General features: G+C 37.0%; 1 protein-coding gene across 5 annotated transcripts in view; it reads right to left on the bottom strand.

Moving 5' to 3' along the window:
• The window catches only part of VPS13B (vacuolar protein sorting 13 homolog B), a 625,623-nt gene that overhangs the window by 132,554 nt on the left and 476,356 nt on the right, over positions 1 to 16,713 (bottom strand). For 4 of the 5 annotated variants that reach the window (XM_072949533.1, XM_072949529.1, XM_072949531.1 and 1 more), the window contains exon 36: positions 16,126 to 16,521. In XM_072949533.1, the coding sequence (XP_072805634.1) occupies positions 16,126 to 16,521 (396 nt within the window). The remainder of the gene's footprint in view (positions 1 to 16,125; positions 16,522 to 16,713) is intronic. The other variant, XM_072949532.1, reaches the window with a different exon arrangement.

Below are 16,713 nucleotides of genomic sequence, written 5' to 3'. Positions count from 1 at the left end.
TGTTCCTACTGCAGAAATAAGATACACAACTTCTGATCTTCCGTGGAAGGCAATTACACTCACAAAAGTGTTAGGGTTAAGACTTTGGTTAAAATTGTGATGGTGGAAATCAATTTCTGAAGTTTGTTCATCAAATATATTGTGACAGTCAGATTTCCATTTCATTGACACAATTTTCTTGATTCAAAGGTACACTTCACTTAGACTAAAAAAAAGAAAGTAAATTAAAAAATAGAAACCCATCAATTAGAATCAAAGATCGTCCTTATTGATGGAGTTTAGAACTTAAGTCATAACTTCTGACTTAACTGCATTATATTTCCTTCCTACTGTTGAGAAATACTTACTTCTCAACAGTAAATGGCTGCTAAATTAAATATACCAATTCATTACTGGGATACTGTCATAGTGGGATTATTAAAGGATATACTTAATTCATACAATCATCCAGCAAATGAGCATTAAGGGAATGTCAGAAGTACATTACCCTTTATTCTAAATACACGCATCTTCATACTACTCTACAATGAAATACTCAATTACCTGGTGGTAATCTTAATGTCAATGTCCCATTGGTCCCTTATACACGAAGTATTTAATATTAAAGGCCTAGTTGTTTATCTTATTTAAAGTTTATCATTCTCATCAGGTACCTCAAACTGGAAAATCTTGGAGCCCGCTTTGGTGGGGAGGGGGTCTCTCAATTTCTGTATTATTCCATTCAACTTTATTATTTTAAAACATGAAGGAAGAGAGGCCTTAGTAATCTAAGTGATTGAGAGGGAAGACCACATCACTTTCACAGGTAGACTGTGACCACTCTGGAAGCAAGGACCAGCCTGTGCAGTACAGCACCGAGCACAACAGTAGCTACTCAGGACATATTCCACTGAACTCAACTGACAGTTTAGCATCTGATCCTATTTTCAGCTGCTGCAAAATATTTCTTAGGTGACAGACTGAAAAGTGCTTAAATCTTTTGCCATTCTTCATTTTGCATCACTGTATCATAGAATAAGACTGCATGGAAGAGATCTTAGAAGCCGTCTTTCCAAGTCCCCTTCCTCTAACACACACACACACACACACACACACACACACACACAACCTTTTTATTTTGAAATAGCGTTAGGCCTACCTAAAAGTTACAAAAATAAATGGAGTTCCCATATACCTTCCACCTAGCTAGGTATCTGTAGTACAAATGATGAAGTCAGGTATAATGCTATTACGTCATCTACAGATCCTATCTACATTTTGCCATTTTCCTCACGAATGTCCTTTTTCTGGTCCAGGATCCAATCCAGGAACCCCACTGAATTTAGCTGCCAAGTCCCCTTAATCTCCTTTAATCTGGGACAGATCCTCCAGCTTTCTTCGTCCTTCAGGACCTTGATACTTTTAGATGGTCCAGACCAATTGTTTTGCAGAACATCTCTCAATTTGGGTCTGTCTGATCCTTTCTCATTAGAATGAGATTATGCATTTTTGGCAAGAATACCAGAGTAGGGTTGCCCTTCTCGGTGCATCATTGTGGGGTAAGTGACATTGATGTTTTACTACTTACCGGTAATATTAATGTTCATCACATGGCTAAAGTGGTGTCTGCCAGGTTTTGCCACTGTAAAGGTGTTGTTTTTCCATTTGAAAATAATAAATATCTTGTGGGGAGATATTTGGAGATTACACGAGTATCTACTTTTACATCAAATTTTCACCCAGTAGTTAGCATCCATCACTAGCTCTTGCCTGCAATGATTATTACATGGTGCTGGTAATATTGATTTCCTATTTCTCCTATTCTTCTTCATTTATTAATTAGTATTCTAGAGTTAAAAAAAAGCTGTCCCCTCTACCCTATTAGTTCAATTATTTATTTATACCAGGATGGGTTCATGTACATTTATTTTATTTTATGGGTTATAATCTAATATTATCATTATTTCCTTTGTTGCTTAAATTGAGCCAGATTTGGCCTTTGGGAACCCTTTCAAATAGGTTCCTGTGTCATTCTGACATACCGCCAATATTATCTGAGAACTTCATTACTTTCAAGATGTTTACAGGCTCATCTTGTTTTTTCCCCATCCCGTCTCTAGTATCAGTCACTTCTCCAAAGAGCTTTAGTCTCTTTTGCTGAAGAATGGCATCTAGAAACCAAAATCTGGGCGGTAGGTATGCTCATTGCTGCTAGGGTGTCACTGCTTCTGGGCCCTTTCAGCAGGGAGGGCTAAGAGATAAATGCATGTATACGGCCCGTGTATATGCACACATCTGTGCTTCTGTACCCATCAGTAAATGTATTAAAAATCATAAATTCATACTGATGCCTCTGGCTCTAACCCAACACCACAGGGTGGCTTCTAGCCTTCTCCCTCTCCTCATTTGAAATGTCTTCCTACGACAGGGAGAAACCTGCAGAGTACCCCTTCTGATGTGCTGACTTCTAATCATCCCTAAAACATCACCTTCGGAGAGAGTAGCTGAAATTGAAGCAAATGAGTGAAGACAGACATAAAGGACAGCTTAATGAAAGCAGAGGTAATTATCTACCAAAGAAAAGACCATCAAAAGGAAGAGCTGATATTTAGGAGTTTCATTAAAAATGGGCTCGACAACATTTTGTCTGGAGCATACAGATAAATGATAAGTCTTTCTCATTGTATAGCAGCTTTCTTATACAAAGATACTTGTAAGCCTAGGATGAATCTTTGTAGAAGTAAGTTAATGCGTACAGAATTCGAACCTTACTAGATATTTTTGCTATGCAGGAATGACTTCAAAATATTGTTACTGTACTAAATTCATTTCTGAGATTTTGCCTTAAAAAAATAGTACTAGAATGACAAAATCTGCCTCATTATTCCTGACTGTATATTCCTTAAGAATACCTATCTTTTCTCAAAGAAGAACATAAGCAGGGTTGATGGAGGGCTCATCTTAATTCCCCAAAGTTACACAATTTGAAGTATTTATTGGCTGGGTAGAGGAGGGATGTAAGAAAAAATTCTAGACTTGATTACAAAACAAATATCAGAATGTTGACAGCTTTTATATTACTGTGTCCACTGCTAAACATGTGAACATTTTCCTACTGTCATACAAATTCCATTTGTTCCTGCTCGGGTAGAGTGAATGAGATACCTAGAATTCTCGGGAAGGTAAAGATAAAAGTAGGGACTGAAACCCCAGGAAAATGGCCTAACAATACGAAGCCAATGGGCAGGCAAACATTTGGGAGCCTGAAACAAGCAGAAAGCAAGCACGCCAGACTCAGGTGAGCACTGAGGAGGCAGGAGAAGACACAATGTGCTTGAGATACAAGAGACCCGGCAGTGAAGGCACTCACCCCGCTACAGCTACATTCCAGCAATAGAATCTAATGACTGGTTTTCTAGAAAGTTGACTAGCAGGGCTGGGAACCTGTTGTCCTTTCTAGATTTTCATGTTTGATACTCTCTGGAGTTTGATTTGGTTCAAGGATGAACATGAGATTCAATGAAAACCAATGAGGTACAATAATACTTTGGGGAAAGTGATCTTTCCTCCTGCTGTCCAGCTGTGAAGTTAAGAAAATGAAGGTGCTGGAGCGGCCACCATGTGGAGCCCGAGACTGAAGCTGTATGATGCAGAAGAAAGACCTAATGGATTCTGCCATACCTATGGCAGGTGCTGGTCCCAGGCTTTTCACTTACATGGGACTGCTTAAATCAGTTTAGTTTGGATTTTCTGCCATTTATAGCCCCAAAGTATCCCAACTTGATATACATTCTCAAACTGAAAGGATTTCCAAGCGTGAGTTTTATTCCTCCCCCCGTCCCTAATAGCTTATTTCTGTGAACTTCTTTACTACCATGGCTTTAAGTAAAATTTCTTACGACAGTATCCATAACCTCGCTTCATTTCTTGAATAAGTACTGCTCCCATGTTTCTAACTGTCTATAGGGGATTGGATATCCCGGATCACCTCCAGCTTGATGTTTATGCAAGAACATATTCATTATTCAAAAACATTTGCTGATTACCATACACTGGGTATATATAAAAATAAAGTAATTTGCAACTGTCTTCCACATCACAAGATTTTTCCTTGGCAATGTTCTGAGATCTCAGAAAGTACTGGAGGCAAAAAAAAGACAACCAACATTTATAATACTGACTCTGTCAAGCAAGTAAACTGTTGAAAAACACAAACACTTCCCTATTATCATACAACTACTTTGAGTTTCTGCTTTATATTCACTTTCTGTGCTGTCAGTTCTTTCACGCTAATCAAATATTTAATTGAATACCCACGTGTAAGGTGCTGTTCTTTTCTTTCCTCTTTTATTTGCCAACAGCCTACCCCTCACTCACTCTATTTTTACTTTTTCCTTTACAGTTTGCACTTCCCTCTATCACAGGTTGTCCAGCATTGACCATGGGCTTGTTTAAACACACAGGGCGCTTTGAGAATTGAAGATGCTAATGTTGGCTATGAGGACCCAGGAACAGGTACTGCCTGAGGCATTAAGAACACACATGACCTAGAGATATAAACGTGCCCTGCCTGGTTCCTTCTGTCTCTTTTCCTTCATGCCACAAATCTACAAGGAAATTAGGCATGGTTCACTATGGAGACTTAAACAACGAATTTAACTCATCCCCACATGTCCACCTGCTACACACACCAGCCTGCTGTAGCTTTGCTCCTCCATGAGGGGATCCAGTTCCCTGTGGCACCAGAGAAAGGGTCACCCACAAGTATACGCTTGTAAGTTTAAAATAGTCTCCATTCCCTTTTGAACATTTCTTGCTACATTTTAAAAAAAGCTACAACAAAGTAATAGAAAAACATGTTAGTCCAAGTGGTTTTAATCTCGGTATAAATGACCAGCAATAAGAGATTACGGTGATCACTTAATAAGAAAGAGTGGTGATTAATTTCACAAAGCGTCATTTATAAATGGTAAACTGCAGTTCACACTTCTACCACAAAACATGAAAATAAGCCCTGGGATTCACGACAGGGTTATTAATTCTCCTTTCCCCCTTCTTTCACTCTGTGAGAAGCTGGCCTATGGGATGTCATCCCCCCACCTTTTTTTAAATCAGGAAACATACTAAATATCTTCCAGAGGATAAAATGAATCTTATTTTAAATATCACCACACATATAAACCCAGGGCCACAGAGAATACTCAGAGTTCATATAAGCTGGATATTTATACATTCAAAATCTGGTACAAATGGCAACAGAAAGTGAGTTAAAGGCACGTATTATTCTTCTCCGTAACGGACTAATGTATTATGGGACTATATGACTACAGGTAAAAGTTATAAAAACTAAATTCTTAGCATTGAAACATTGGAAAAGGCAGAATAGTTCTGTGAAGTTTTACCCACTCCTCTGCCCCTGTGTTTGTATGTGTGTTTACATATTGTAAATATGACAAAATGTTTACATCTGTTCTAGTTGGTGAGTGTATAGGCATTTGATGTGTTATCCTTTATATTTTCTGTACTTTAAATTTTTCCCCTAATTTATAAAAACAACAAGGAGAAAAGAAAAGAAAAATTGAAGTGCAAGATTTAAAATGATCACTTAAACTTTACAGGTACAAATATTATTAAAGCAATTTATGTAATCAATGATCAGGTAATTCAAAATTTAATTATGAAATAATTTCAGGCTTTCAGCAAAGTTGATACCCTTCATGCAGCTTCCCTTAATGTTACCAACTTACATAAACTACGGTATGATTCTCAAAAGCCAGAAAATTGTCATCCACACAATACTACTAACTTACAGACCTTATCTGAATTTCACCACTTTCTCCCTTCATGTACTTTTCTTGTTCCAGGATCCAACCCAGAATCCTATCTTGCTTTTATCAACTGTGGGATCAGGTCACTTCTGACCAGGTATATAACTTCTCTCTACCTCCTTCCATTCAACAGAATGCTTTTCTGCCTGAATTTTTCCATTGGGCTCTTCCAAAAATCTGTGTTTATATATTTAATTTCAGCTCTAGCAAACTAATGGCAGATATTTAATTAAACTAAATGAGGTGTAGCAACACTGAGAAGTAATTTCAGAAACAACTGGTTGATACATAGAAATTATCTTGCTTTGTTTGCAAACTGACATACTTTTCATTGAGTGTAAAAATTTAGTTCAATAAACAAATAGTTTCATGACTTTAAAAAATACTCCTTCAGAAGACAAATAAATGCAAACCACTTGTTTTGGAGAATGTTTACAAAATGCTGCCAGCCCTACATCCTCAGTCTCTACTAGATCTTTAGTAAGACTTCTACTCTCTACATGCTGACTGTGCAAAGTGCAATCTACATCAAGCTTCTGTATGTCATTAGGAAAGAGTACTCAATGATGACATATGCTAGCAAAGCATAGCCAGGTATTTTTATCCAGCTGGAAATAATCTAAGGCTACTAGAAAATCAGCAAGCATGTGTTAGATACATCCAGAAGTCAATTTGCATAATAGTGAAGCATGAGTTTGCCTCAGAAGTGAGGAAGAAAAATTTCTGTAAGTATGATCCATAAAGAGATGACCATCAGAGAAAAAAATGTGACAATGAATATATATATGTTCATGTATAACTGAAAAATTGTGCTCTACGCTGTAATTTGACACAACATTGTGAAATGATTATAAATCAATAAAAAAAAGTTGAAAAAAAAAAAAAAGAGATGACCGTAAGTGACTGGATGACTGGAAAAATCTTTTTGTAAGTCTGGTTCATGAAGAGATGATTAAAAATCTTTTCAACTAATTACGCTGAAGCACATAAAAATGGCACTTGGGTATTTTAACCATGAAAAAGAGCTTGCTTCCCCCATCTTGATCAGAACATGCAAGTGGTTCAGATCCTGTTTAATTACATTCTATTTTGTAACAGGCCCATATATATGAATCTATTACTACAGTAGGCTATAGTAAAATATAAGATTAATGTATAGGACAAAAATATAACAGAACTGACAGAGACCTACATGAATACTGATATTTAAGCTGAAAGGGATGCTGGTGCCCCGAACAAAATTACTAAAAAGTTTAGTCCTCAAAATGAGAGGTCAGTTGGGTGGTCCACCTGCTAACATGTGTCCCTTCTCCAAAGCACCTGATGATTTCTCATGGGCGGCACTTCCAGTCCCCAGGGACTCTCATCTAGTGAGAGTAATAGCTGGGACCCCTACTCTAATCCAAATCTCTTCTTTTGGACACAAGAAAATGACAAATAGCAGGAATACAATTTTCTTTTTCTTTCACATAAAGAAAGGGAGAATCACTAAGATGACAATGTTTACTGAGTTGGCTATGTATACTCGGCCCTCACCTGGGAAATGCATTTTTTGAGAAATGTTTTATAACTCTTGGATCCTAGAAAAACTAAACTGAAAATACCAAAGGGTGATGGAAGATTTGCTTTGCCTCTTTCTTCCCCTCCAATCTGCCACCACACGTACTGTTTTTACAGTTGTGTCAGTTTATTAGAAAAATAAAACTTGATTGGATCATGTGGCTATGCTTAAAAAAAAAAAAGCAGACTAGCAGATCTGACTCTGCATATTGGAAAGCAGATGACAACTTTCTTACAAAGGAAAGAACAGCAGTAAATATGTACTTCAAAAGTTTCTCAGATGAATACGGTAGCTAGTTAATTTAATTAAATGAGAATACTGTTGGTGAATCAATTTTTTTAAAGTAAGTCACATGGATGGAAGACTTGGTATAAACTTAAACAATGTTGAAAGCAAAATGATTTCCTAAGCGATTTACTGCAATGGCTTAGAAACTGGTCCTGATCCACATAATCCAAGTTTTAAAAGACTGGTTTATTAAAAAGACTGGAAGCCAGAAGACGTGTTATGGTCCTCACTGCAAGTCAGAATATCCCTGGGCAAATCACTTAATCTCAACACCCTTAATTTAGGAACCTCGGACTAAGCTCAGCAGGCCTCAAACCAGGGTTCTCTGACACTTTAGTGGACCCACACAGTAATGGTGATCCACATGGCATTTTCAGTATTTCAAAGAGCCTGAAATAAATCATGAATTTGTTGGAGACAGGGCTGAGTAGGTGTACCAAAGTTTTTATTTTTGGTTACAGTCATATCAGGTTGGTATGGTTATGTTATTACCTATCTTATCCTTATTTACTTTATCCTAAATACAGCATGTTTGGATGATGGAGAGAAAAGGATAAAAAGGGTTCTTGATAAAGATAAGAATGATCTTTGAGATAATCTTCAGCTTTAAAATTTAATGCTCTATGACCTCAGCATTCATGTGGTGTGACTGAGTTGGGAGAAGACGATACAAAAAGACAAATATTTAATGAGGAATTTAATACATTTATGCCAAGGAATGTGTACTCAGCGCACATTATCTCACCTAATCCTCTCAACAGCCCTGTGAAGTAAGGACTTTTGCCTTTATTTTGGAAATGAGCTGTGTTGTAATTTTTACCACAGTTAACTGTCAGCAAGTAGCAGGGCTGGGATTAAGAGTTTGCCTCTTTCCAGCACCATGTTGCCTTATAAAAACTACTGCTATTAGTTAGCTCTTTAGTAATTTCATTTTTCCAACTGGTAACAGGGTTGCAAATAAATGCTTTTTCCTGTCCCCAGCTGTCTTGCAAGGCCCCAGTAATATTATGCCAACATAGCCTACAGGTCCAGAGGCCCAGCCAGAGAGCAAAAGAACATCTAAGATGTGTCTTCAGCCACTCATCACTGACAGGGTTGCTTTGCCAGAAACTTTCCTAGCAAACAGCCTTCTGGCTTATGTGGATGAGAGGGCAATTTGCTGTGACCACAGGCAAAACTAAATAGTGTCACAAATTCACTGGAGTCGGGGACATTTACTTCTAACCTTCTCTTTTTCCATAGTCCCACTGCTAGGGGCTACAATAATTCTTGTCCATTTCATCTAATACTAACTCATAAGGTGCAATCATCAGGATGAAGATGAGAAACTATTAAGAAAAAAATTTCTCTAGTATTGAATTGCTCGGACTGAAAACTTTCTTCTCCAATAGCATTTTTCACGGTGAGACATCTTCAGGTTAACTGATAGCGTTTTTGTTGTCTCAAAGGCCCTTCTTCCTCCTGTCCAAGGAACACTCTGTTTTAATATGTGTATATGGGAAATTTTTATCAGTTGTCCCTTTTTCCCTTCAAATGGATCTAAATCTAGGCCAACAGTCCTTTGCCATACTTTTGTTAAAACAAGGAAAAGAAATAAAAAGCATTTTTTTCCCCTATAGCACATAAGACATACACAGCCCAGGACAACGGGACACAATTTTAAAATATGTAATCTGAAGCCAACAGTTTTCTAGCAGTCTAGATTAAGTTTGGAATTCGGTAACTAAAAACAATAGGGAGAAGGCTAATTTAGCCAGAGACAAGGGCTGAAGGTGAATATACTTGGAAGAGCAGAGTAACGGTACTGGATTTCTCATTAGAAGGAAACACAGTCTTATGAAGACTTCATATTTCCCAAGAGAACCATATTTACACAATTAACAATTCTTTTGTTGAGGAAAGAGCAAGCTTTCATTATTGCATGTGGACACATGTGGGCTGTGTAAAAATATAAGGGATGTGTAACACACGGTAAACAGAAAGTAATGATCTTAAACAGGCCAAATCCTTGAACTCGTCATTAATAAATGTCTCTCCTGCATTCAGCTACCCGGGCTGCTGGGAGCCTGTTTTCTTCAAGTACTTCAAACGCTGAAATCCAGGAACATTTATTATTTTAATCCATTACAGGCAGCGCTTGATTTAACTTTATTGGTTGTGGTGGTGGTAGTGGTTATAAGTGGGGGTACAGCAATGTTCTTTTACACATCATTTCAAAAGGGCTTAATTATATTTTATAGTTTGGGCCAGGAATTCTGCTTGTTTTTTGTCTAACAAGGTTCAAGTGGAGTTCAGGTCGGTGATTAATCAGAAGAAAAAGTCAGAGAGATGGTTATCTCTCTGCGCTGAGCTCATCTCCCTCTACGCACGGCTGGGCAGGTACATCATGTTCACTATGCCAGGCGCACGACAGTGCTCTGACATCTTAGGACCAGTGCTTACTAGATGATTTTTACCTCTAATACAGCCTGGAGATGAACACATCAGAAATCTCACCCAGCAGTCATCATCTAAATTCCTGAAGTTGCTTTCCTATGTATTTAAAGGTTTCCCATTAAAATCCAAAACAGCTATAGTAACTGAAAAGATCATCACTAAAAAAATGTACATGAAGAACAAAAACCACTCAACAGATATTTAAAAAATGCATAAACCCTTTAACACAGAAAAACTTAAATATCCCAAATGAAAGATGTAAAGAGTGAATAAGCATAATTTGGTTAAACAAAAAAACGAACAACCATATAAATATGCCTGAACAGCATATATACTAGTAGAAATTATTTTTAACATCCAATATTTTTAATTGTTTACCTCTCTTTGTGAGGGGTCGAAAAAGATCACTTCTAAGAGAGTAGTATTAATATTGCTTATTATTGTCCAAAATTCTATCTAATCATGTATTATGCTAACCATTACAGCCAGGAGAATAAAACTTGTATGGTGGGATTCCTTTTCCACTGCATGTGATTTCTAAAAGAGAGGACAAGAGAATTACTCCCCAAGAGGATATCTTATACGTTTATGGTTTTTATTTCCTACCACATTAAAGAAAAAATATGGGACATTATTTTGAAAAGAAATTATGAAAATTTTATTTTTTCCACTTGTTTTCCATTCATTTTTTAGAACTTCTTATCCTACCTTTTTTTTTTATGTCTCAGTAGTCCACCAGTATGCACAGAAAAATATCACTGTTGAAAAAAATCAGTAATGTACAGGTAATTTAAGAATAAAAAATAAAAATAAAAAGAGGGACATGCCAGTTCCTCAGTAGCAACTTTGAACCTTGTTATAAAGTAATAGGAGGGAATCTGAGTAGGATTAATGGTGGTACTCAGCTCGGGGATGAGCGGTGTCATGTTTCACGGACTCTGGGCCATCTGCTCTGCCTGCCTACATTTTACTTCTGCAAAACTATAAACGCACCTCTACCTCAGGGACTATAGAAAGGCATTAGAATTCTTCTGCTTTTCATTATCACAAGATTCAGTAACTCATTTCATTGTCAAGATAATCCCCTTTTACTCTTTCTTTTGCGCTTGCGAGGTATGCCAAAATGACAAATAAAACCCCAGATGTTACAGACTCTATGAGGTCTCCACCTTTCCCTGAGTGTTGGGTTTAAGCTGCTTGGGACACAGTGTCAAAAATGACAGGACCCTGATGCCCACACCCAATATTCATTACGGTTTGTTAGCGATTTGTATAGCTGTCCACAAGTCCAACTTCCACTTCAATTCTCAGTGGCTCCGTAACAGTTAAGTTTGTCCTCTGACTTTAACTGTCAAAGAATTCATTTCCTATTGTTCAGGCATTGGACAGAGATGCTATTTCTTTCTAAAAGTAACAAAAGTCTTTGGGGTATTGTAAATGGCTTGTTATTGCAATATATTACTTTAGGTATTCATATCTAATTTAATGCTTTATTTCCCCTCAGGCTTCCTTGCGTTTCTGCAGCATCCAATGGCTATGACAATGCCTTAAGAGATTTTCCTCAGGAGATCCAGTTGACTCTGGAATGAAAAGCTGGAGCTCCGCTTTGTATCAATTAAAGCCCAGTTTCACTTTTCAATACATGAAAAGGAGGGTTAGGTTCTTTATGTTTTATTGGTCCCGAATTCAGTGAACTTGAGAAGAGGCATTTGTATATCTGAAAAATAATGTGGTTATGCTTGCTTTCTTTTTACTTTTGTTTATACACAAAGGTAAGTACATCTGGATGACAGAGGCTGGGGTAGTGGAAGTTATTTAAACCACAGCTCTTTGACTAGGAATTCAACTCTTTGCTTCCTGCATGGATGAAAAGTCCCCTAAGTCCCTATGGAAAGAGGATCTTTGCAACTTTCTCCCAATTCTGACTAAAATGCCGGCCAAGATGGCCTCACTTCGGCTCTTCCTCCCACCCTCTGTGCCACCTAATTTGTTCATATCCTATTTCCCTCTTCCACGTCTATGTGGAGGATGCTACTATTCTAAGTGCCCCTGAGAAAGAGCAAGGCAGCCCAAAGCACAGCTATTTCACAGCCTGAATTGCGTACCCTTATTTGCCGAAATCTAAGAAGTGCCGCCCTAATAGAGTCATAATTTACTCTGACAAGGGGAGCTAAAGTCTGCAGCTCACTCCTCACCCTGCCTGTGCAAAGTGCTACACTGCTGGTCTGGAATTTATAGCTACATACTTATGGTTTCTCCAAAATGACACACTTCAAACAGCAAAAAAAGACTGTGTGGGGTGGGGGGGGGGAGGAAGAGGGTTGCTTCTAAAAAAGAACATATTATAGAATGGGATGGATTTAGTAGACAGCAAAAGAAATATTATCTGCCTTAAAATGTTTCAGAAAATAAGATGCAATTTTAAAAAAAGATTAATTTTGTTATAAATAATACAATCATAGAAATTTTGCGATATTATACACAATCAGAAATTTTTGCAATATTATAGAGCAATTTAAAAAATACAAGCATTATGTCTACTACAATCAGAACTTTAGGGTCATTTTACCAAAGACATACAGGAGAATGTAAGTATTTTAGCAGAAAAATGAGTTAGGTTAATTGTAAGTCACTGTTAAACTAGCATCTGTAGAGTGGTATTTAAAAAAAAAAAAAAAACCCAAAACCAAGTCCCTTGAAACACAGATAGTTTAGGGCCGCAGAACAGTACAGGAGGCTATGAAGGACTCATGGATTTTTCTTTTATTAAGTGGAAAATATTTAACCATTTCATTTTGGTTCAAATGATGAAACCATTTCAGTGAATAATCTGTACATATTTTGTTGTAAAAACAAGTAAGTGACTATAAAAGGATATCAGATTTAATGTATCGACAGTGTCTGGGAAGAAAATTAACTTCTCTCTCTCACTCTTCTATCATTCCCTTCCCCATGCACTTCCCATAAGCGCATGACGGTTTAGATGATAAAAAATATAATCATTAGGCAAACTCAAATATTTTTTGTACTTTCCAGAAGTGAGGAAACATGCCTACAACACATTCCCAATTGTGTTTCTCTAAATATTACTCAGAACATAAGATTCCTCTAGCATTACAAATCTATTTCAGATCCTAAATTAAAACTCATCTGGAAAGGACCGTTTTACCCTGTTTATATAACATTGTCACATAAAGAGTGTTAAAAAAAATATTTCACTAAAAATAGCTTGCGTAAGTTAGGGATTAGAGTAGTTTCTGCTGCTATAATTGTTCCTTTGTAGTTTTTTCCATGATGTTTTTGCACAGTGTTTTTGACTGTGTTTATTAAAGTCAGCACATCAAAAAGGATCAAAGAGAAAGTGAGTGAGAACCAAAGAAACCCCAAGTGTGTTGTCTCATTGGGGAGTTATGCAGATTCGCATAAACAAGTGCAAATTGTTGAGGTTTTAATGAAAATTTTCTACAATTATTTTATCTTAAGTCATTCTATACAATAACATCTGTACAGCAGATGGCTATGCTGTACCAAGGCAATGCTCCTTTTTCTTTCTGTTTAATAGTAAGTCTGAGATGACTACTTTTGTCACTGTGCTCAATTTGGTTCAGCAAATAATTTGAAAAGTGCAGCTGCTGCAGATGGTCACAACAGTTATATAAACTGTACAATCAAAGACGTAGTTAAGTATTTCTGCATTAGATTCAAACTATAAAAATCTTGACATTAACTTTGCTGTGCTCAGAGAAATAATATAAAAAATTTTGGTCGAACACATTATGATGTCACTTGAAAAATACACAAAGAAATATGATTACTGGTAGGAGAGTTATTTTTTCGTGAGGAGAATTTTTTTTTACAAATATCAAAAACATATCTTAAATATATATTTGCATACATTTCGACCAAGGTGCAAAGCATGATTTTTTAAGGTACTCAATTACACAATGAAATTGATGTTCAAGGTTTAAATTACATATTACTTTAAAAAAAATTCCGCTTAGTTAAAAGTCAATTTTTGAAAACTATGTAGTTATCTCTCAATTATAATTTCCTAGAAATCTGCCTACAGCAGTAATTAAAATTTATAATCTTATTTCACTTAATTATAATTTGTTATTACCTTGCTGACTTCGTTTATCTTTTAAACATTTGAGCATGTCATCGCATTAAGCAGAAGTGTAGAGAAAACAGATTTTGTGTTTGTTACATTCTCATAATAAAGTTGTTCCTATTAAATGGCTAACTTGAATTTGATTTGATTTCCTGATGTAAATAACTACTTCAGAACATTTGCTGGATGCTCCACATTAGAGCTGTATAAGGTAAGTCTTAGTCAGAGCTATAGTTTCTACTTCTGCATTTAACCAGGTAAAAGGAATAGGGGTACTGGTATAAGAGGGAAAAACAAGTTAAAAAACAAAACAAAACAGAATGAGTCTACTACCTTGTAGTGCTCAGTGAGAGGATTTTAATTATACTTTAGATATTTACTCAAAATTGACACTGTTAAAAGTGGGTAAAATACAAATAGCAAATGAATAAAATAAGAAATGAGGATGAAAAAAAGAATAGGAACTAGAATTAGGTACAGTACACATTCAATTCTTTCACTATGTTTGAGTCCTAACCCTTTCCCTCCTATGATTAAGGTACAACTGGAAAGGAGTGGGAATGGATCCAGTGTTGTCTGGGTTGCAATTTACTTGTGGATAAATCAGATATTGTAGCCTCCAGTGTTTCATAGCCTTTCATGTCCGGTGGACCTTACATGTTTCATTTCTAACTTTAAGACTAAAAAATATAGAGTGCTTTTAGCTGGCTTCGTCACAAATACTTCTGGTGAGAAAGAAAGAAATCATTTCTTTTTTGGCCTAAAATTCATACTTCTCAACTCCAAAATTCTTTATCTCTTCAGTTACTCTGCCCAAACTGGCTATATGGAACTAAGTTACAGCTAGTCTCCAGCTGCCACTTAATTACTTTATAGAAAGCAATAAGTTGCATATAGTTTCAGGATTTACTTTATCCTCCCCCCGCACCCCGCCACCCGCACTACGCATCTAGTCCCACTTCTTTACTGCAAATTCAAGTGGAAAAAAATGTTTCCCTCTTGCGACTTTTACTTTCAAAGTAAAATTTCTGGCATCCTGCCCTGAACGTTTACAGTAGCAGTTTCTGTGATTGAAAATGGTCATTTCCCACCTGTACCTTGTCTTTTCTCTTCCCCTCCTGCCCACCCTTTTTGATTCAGTCTGAAAAAGCACGTAACAAACTAGTCACGGTAAGAAAAGAGGAAAATGTAGATGTCACTGCCCGTTAATTTCTCACCTCTCCAACCATCAAGGGGCTTCAGTTGGCCGGTCCACAGCTCCCTCTGCTCAGCTGGGCACAGAAGCACAGCCTTTCCTTGCCAGGTGTTGCTACCTGATAATCCTCAATGGCACTGTCTTTGCAAAGTTGAACCCTGGCTTCTATTACACTTTGTGTAGCATTCATGCCACCAGGGCAATTTTTCTTTTTTAAATAAATTGTTACCAGTGACTTAATGGAGCACATTGGAATCACCTGCAGGGTTTGCTGGGACACAGATTTCTGGGCTCCATGCCCAGTTTCTGATTCAGTAGGTCAGGGGTACGGTCTGAGAACTTGCATTACTAACAAGTCCCCAGATGATGTGGATGCTGCTGGTCCTGAGATCACACTTTGAAAGCTATTAATGGTTCACAAAACCTGATATGTAGTCTGTTCTTCCACTATAGCTATTTTAGGTAAAAAGAAATTTAGAAATGAGCAGTTTTAAAGACATCTGTAGGAACATGCCTGAAGAAGTGGATTGGAACAGTTTAGTTCAGGGCTTAAATAATTTGTTATAAAATTTTCTGTAAAGTAAGGTCACAAACCAAAAATGTCTCCATCTCTAATGGTCCCAGAAACTTTTAACCTCTACATGCATAGATCAACCTTCAGAGTTATGCACTTTCAGGTGTGAACAAGTCATATTGTCATCTCCCTCTCCCCTTTTCTGTCACTTACCAGGTACTTTTTGTGCTGCTTTGATGTTAAGGCTTCCGTCGAGTGTTGATAAAGATGCTAACAGGCATGGTTTATTTGGATGAGGGACAGTTTCCATGGAGACCACAATCTGAGTAGTATGAACAGAAATCTTCTGAAAGCAGGAAACAGTTCTCCACACGTTTTCTTGAAATGGAATGTTTTGTGCTCCATCACCATGAACTTTCAGTTTAGACAACTTTCCACGGTAGCATGTGGAGGCTGGAAGCTCATCCTTACTCAGCGTGGTGTCTGACAGAGCTGAGGTCTCTTTGCTTTGTGCACTTTTTATCTTCTGTAAAAAATGGTTTACCTGGTCCAGCTTGGTAAAACTCAGGTTTGCTTTCAAAGGTTTTGATATATCCAAGTTGATGTCTGCTATAGTATTGAAAAAGAAGAAAATTACTGAAGCTCTCTTATTAACTATAAGCCTTTACTTCCCTGTTAAGCTCCTATTTAAGCTCCTCAACACCTGTACTGTGGACTCATTATGATGCCATTATAATTCTTCTACTCATCACCTAACTATTCTTCCCACTTTGTTGCTTAAAGGAACACTTTCCCGGGCTT

This window comes from Vicugna pacos, chromosome 25 (genome assembly GCF_048564905.1).
Source record: "Vicugna pacos chromosome 25, VicPac4, whole genome shotgun sequence".
Classification (NCBI taxonomy): domain Eukaryota; kingdom Metazoa; phylum Chordata; class Mammalia; order Artiodactyla; family Camelidae; genus Vicugna; species Vicugna pacos.
Note: the sequence above shows the minus strand (reverse complement) of the source record. Positions and strands in the feature narration are given on the sequence as shown.